The sequence below is a fragment of the Manihot esculenta genome, chromosome 9 (genome assembly GCF_001659605.2).
Source record: "Manihot esculenta cultivar AM560-2 chromosome 9, M.esculenta_v8, whole genome shotgun sequence".
In the NCBI taxonomy this organism is placed as follows: domain Eukaryota; kingdom Viridiplantae; phylum Streptophyta; class Magnoliopsida; order Malpighiales; family Euphorbiaceae; genus Manihot; species Manihot esculenta.
The window spans coordinates 669,586-674,937 of NC_035169.2; the positions used below are offsets into that span (position 1 = coordinate 669,586).

The 5,352-nt window shown below is 35.3% G+C and overlaps 1 protein-coding gene across 1 annotated transcript; it reads right to left on the minus strand.

Annotated features, from left to right (window-relative positions):
- Positions 1 to 1,717: 1,717 nt before the first annotated feature.
- Positions 1,718 to 5,352, minus strand: LOC110622836 (UBP1-associated protein 2B). Its single transcript, XM_021767514.2, has 3 exons — positions 5,133 to 5,352; positions 3,240 to 4,685; positions 1,718 to 2,606 (listed from the first exon to the last, which is right to left on the minus strand). The coding sequence occupies exon 2, from the start codon at positions 4,669 to 4,671 to the stop codon at positions 3,256 to 3,258; it is 1,416 nt and encodes a 471-aa protein (XP_021623206.1). The 5' UTR covers positions 4,672 to 4,685; positions 5,133 to 5,352; the 3' UTR covers positions 1,718 to 2,606; positions 3,240 to 3,255.

A 5,352-nucleotide genomic window follows, 5' to 3' on the forward strand; every position in this document is an offset into this window, starting at 1 on the left:
TTTAAATTGTCAATAATATATATATTATGCACTCACAGATTTAATTTGGTGGCATGAGAGATCTCAGATTCTACTCTCTCAATTTTCAATACTTATGTACATCTGAGTAAATTTGAAAAGTATTATACTCTCTCAATTTCCATTTTAAAAAAAAATAATATGTATATTATATTAAGAATTTATTCTATATACTACTCGTCATTTATATTTTTTTATTTTTTATAGGTGTATTATACTAAATGAAATCAAAAATAAATTATATCACTTACAAAATTTGAGTGATATTTTCCTATATATATATGTATATATATATATCGCCTCACAAAGAGACCCACGACTTACCATTCGCTTAAAGCCATAGAGTATGCTCCCTGGAAGAATCAAACTACAAGACTAATCCACTGAATCTTAAAAATTTACCAATATGCATGTTAGTTTTGAGATAATTCAATAACGTGCACAAAAATTCATAATATTGTGAAACCTCAGAATCAGTATCAAAAATAAATAATCTTTCTTAAAAAGAAATTATGAATCCAGAAATTTTTTTTGCAAGAATAATTTCAAAAGGAACTTTTTTTTTTTCTCGAAAAAGGACTTATTCGCTAACAATTTTTGGAAGAACTATGTTTCGTGAAAGGTTTCCAGAAAACAAATTTATAAGTCACAAAATAATTAAACAATTAAGTTTTTCAACTCAAAATTTTAGTCTTTTTTAAAAATGTGGTCAAATATTAAATCTACCATAATAATAATAATAACAATAATAATTTATTTTGAATCATCTAAGAAATTCAATTCTTCATAACCACTCTCTTTAGAAAAAGTTTTTCTTCAGAAGTTGTTTATTTTATCAAAAATAGGGGTATGCGGAAAAGATCACCATAATAATTATTATGAAATTTCATTCTTAATAACAATTTTTTGTAGAAAAAAATTTCTTCAAAATCCCTTCCTCGCCTAAAAAGGTACGGGGAAAAACTCTCCATTATGAAATAACTAAATGCAAAGCATGCCCATAAGACTGGTTTTAAGCTACCAAGCAAGGCGTCAAGGTGATTCTTCAAAATATCAATAATAATGACGAGAAAACAAAATGCGATGCTTTAAATCACAAGTAGAAGCTTGATTTGCAAACATAAGGGGTATGATGGAATTGTTATTGAAATCATTTTTTATAAAAGCACTATTTTGATATACTAGTTAGAGAGGAACACTCAAATATAGAACTTATTTTCCCTCCTCTCCTGAAAAGTAATTTTTAACCCTCAAATCACAAATGTCAGACGGTCATAAAATGGACAATTCAGTTCATGCCTAATATCTCCTCTCTATGCAGCAAAAACCAATAAGCTTTCGCCATAATGGGATTCTTACATCTTAATACTTTAGTTGGAACGAACACGCAAAATCTTCAAAAGACAACATTCATATTATGCCTACTTTCAAAAAGCATGCGTTCACTAAAATTATAACTAGAATCAATTCATTGCATAAACATGCAAGTCATACTATTTTTTGTTGTATAGAAGTCTTAAATTAACCCTACCAAGTTACTTTAAATAAAGATCAATCTCTCACCTGACACCAAAAAATCACCTTGAACTGTTTCTCAGACTCTCTAAAAGTCACCTTATTCTGTGTGTCTCAGACTCTCAACATTCGACCCAGCATTGCCAGTTAAGTCTATGAAAATAGCTTTGCTATTTTTTTTTTATTATTTTAGAAAGACACCTTCAAGCAAACAATATTGCATAAAGTCGAATCTTGAGCTTTAACTCTGCTTCTGAAGAAACTTGGTACCAGGGAGAGAAAAAGTTATCAAATACAAAGACAATTTTTAATGATTACCATGAATGGAGAATAATTTTTAAAAATTTAGATGGTTGACTTCAAACTGTATACTGCAATTTAACGCAAAATTGTTGCTCAACCGGCATCATAACTCTGGAATCAAAACTTCATGAGCAACCTGAGTTGTATGGTTACAGATGACAAAGACTGGAACAAAACATAATGCATGGTTTTCAAATTTCATCTAAAATAAGCATTGTGAATAATCACCAAGTAACTTGTGGAATAAATTACATTTCCAGTTTAGAAATTATAGTGCAAGTTGCAAAACCAGTAAAACAATATGGAGAAAAAAGAAAAATAAGGTCATAAAATTTACCACTGCAAGCAATAAAATCAAATATGATGCAAGAGTTCAAAAATAAAAGGTCAAAAAAAAAAAAAAAAACAGAAAGAAGTGCATTGCACTACTGAAAACCAGGTAAAGTACTTTTGCCCAATCATATTCACTTCACACCATATAAATATTCCATGAAAGTAGCAATTAAATTGTTTCCAAAGCTTTTAAACTAAATACTGAAACTGAAAATACATTGTTTTTAAATGACGAATAAAACCTGCAGAAGGAACAAAGCTAAGCAGAGAAAACAAAGACATTTTAAGAGAGGCTTTCTAGTAATCATATTTATAAAGAAGTTTTAAGAGAGGCTTTCTAGAAATTATATTTATAAAGACTTCATTTGCACAAGCTCCATAAACTTCAGAAGAATCTGCAGGCCATAACTTAAAAGACTGATGCACCTATAAGAGATCTGCAAAATGAGTAGAAAAATGTAAACACAAATTTCAAAGTGGATCAGGGTTAAAATCCTTCAAAAAATTGGTTGAAATCATAATTAAGACATATTTGCTGCTTGAGCATGATCAAATAACTATCACATCAACTTTGATGTTAAAATAATGAGGAAAACACAATCATTAAACTAGTAACTAGAATGACTAGCACCAATGAGTTTTAATAATCAATGGAGTGGTACACTAAACAAATATAACACATTTTTGTAAGAAACATTCAAAACGCAGAATATCTGACCTTTTTGGAGAAATCAAGTTCAAAAATGCCAGAACAAATACAATGTGAAGCTAGTAAAACAATTTGTAAATTTTACGAAAATTGGCAGCAAAACTCAAGGCAACCTGAAATTGATCAAGTACATATTTATTTGTTGATGCATGAACACTATAAAATGGCTAATGAAAAACCAAATGCAGAACAAATGAAGCCATGTCACGGAAAAGAAGTTTTAGACTTATGAGAACACTTTTAGTTGTCCGAGACACAACTGTGTACCTAAATGGCATGTGCAATGAAATGAAACTAATAACTATGCACGTGTATAGTTTTCAATGGTTTAAGTCACAGACAAATGTTAAGAACATCTTACCTAAAATATAAGATATCTACTGACCCATGTAAGGCGCAACACCACCATATTGCCCAAGACCATGCTGCCCTTTTCCAGAACTACCCTGTCCCAGCTGCTGATTTGTGTACCCACCCTGCATCACACCCTGATTCCCATAAGATCCAATCACACCAGGGCTTATACTTGTTGGGTTACCATAGACACCCTGCATTCCAGGTGCTGCAACAGGCACACCAACCTGGCTAACAGAAGCAGCAGAGCCCAGAGTTCCTAATAGATTAGTGAGGCCAAATCCAGCACCCTGAGTCGCAAGCAAGGCCGTCAGTGCCTGTCCAAGTGCAGGGTTCAAAGCAGGCGCAGCTGCAGATCCTGCACCCTGGTTAAAACCAGTTCCAGGTCGAGCTGAAGGTGCCATCAGGTGGGCTGGCCCTGGAACAGTTCCACCAACATAGGCAGGATTGTCATTCCTCTGAAAATGAGAGTTCTGCACATTGTGCTGCTGTTTCTGCTGCACATTTTTCCCAGGTTTAGGCCCATCAATGGCTTTTTGGCAATGAATAATGTGACCCTCGAAGTTCTTGTGTGGCTCTTCAAGTGCCTTCTTGGCACTCGTAATGGTCCTGTACACAAACAAACAGAATCCCTTGGGCTTACCAGTGGCCTTGTCTAGTCCAAGTGGACCTTCCTCAATCTCTCCATACTTGGAAAAGAAGGTAGTCAGCTTTTGTGGATCCACATCAGACCCGACATTGCTCACATAAATCTTCCTCTGATTATACTCGGACCCTTGTTGCGCAGGGGCTGCTGCCCCAACTGCTGGAACGGGGCCGATAGAAGCGAGCTGGCAGGCAGTCATCCGATTGCCAATCTTCTTCTGAGGTTGCTTGAGGGCTTTGCGAGCCCCACTTCGCTTCCTAAAAAGGACAAACCCATAGCCTTTGGATTTACCTGATACCTTATCACACACTGCCTTGCACTCCTCAATCTCGCCATAGGGCTTAAAGGCATTCATGAGGGTCTCAGTGTTGGTATCCCAGCCAAGGCCGTGCACAAAGATCTTTCGATGCATTGGGTCCTTATCAGCCATCCTCCGTATCTCATCTGCAACATCCTGATGAATATGTGCTACATCTTGAAGTAAACTGGCAAGTTGTTCTTTGCCAAATGGCTCAAGAAGGTTCTCTATGGGTTCATCTTCTTCGTCATAGTCACTGCCGCCAACTTGATTGAGATCTGATGAGATATAATTCTGACTATTCAGCTGAGAGTAATCTTCTTCTTTATCACCCTCTTCTTCCATCTCATCTACCTCTTCTTCAAATTCCTCATACTCTTCTTCTTCATTGTCGTGTTCTACAATTTCTTGTTTCTGTTTTTGTTTTTGTTGCTGCTTTTTTGGGGGTTCATCAGGTTCCGTGGATTTGGAATTGTTCTTTCGCTTCTTAGCCATTTTCAGTGATATTTCTAAGAGAGTAATACAGATTAAAGAATGTGAATATAAATGGCACAGGTACGCTATCCATGAATTTCAACACATCTAAACCCAAACCCATGAAATAAATTAACTACCTAAACCCGAAACTCTAAGAATTTTAAAGTCAATAAATCTACTTAATCTAATCTAATAAATCTGTTAATGGTGATTCGAATAAATCAAGAAAACGATATATATCTGGCTAAGCTAATAAAATTTGTTGACTATTATGTTTGCTCCAATCTAACAAATCTACTCAATCAAATGTAATACATCTTTAGATTGGAATAAGAGATAATAATCTTCAGATTGAAACATATTCGCTCCAGATCTGAAGTGTAACGAATTCAGATTGGAATAAGAGATGGTAATCTTCAAACTGGAAGAAGGATTAACAATTCGTTATACTTCAGATCTGGAAAACCAAAATAACTCACCTTTGATTAGCGGCGGCGAGGTTTAGGAGCAAACGGAGCAGCAGCAGGAAGGGGCCTAGGCGTGAAGCAGCAGAAGGAGCCAATTCGTGGATTATGTGCAGAAGAATGGGAGTGTTGCTATGCGCCAATTCATGGGTTCCGGAATGAAGGAGGCGGGGGAGGCTGCAGCGAGATGATTAGGAAAGAACCAATAGTCCCGAGGGTTTTACCGTTTTAGGCA

Bases quoted from the DNA above. Each gene is read 5' to 3' on its own strand.
- LOC110622836 (XM_021767514.2), bottom strand. From the start codon at position 4,671: ATGGCTAAGAAGCGAAAGAACAATTCCAAATCCACGGAACCTGATGAA.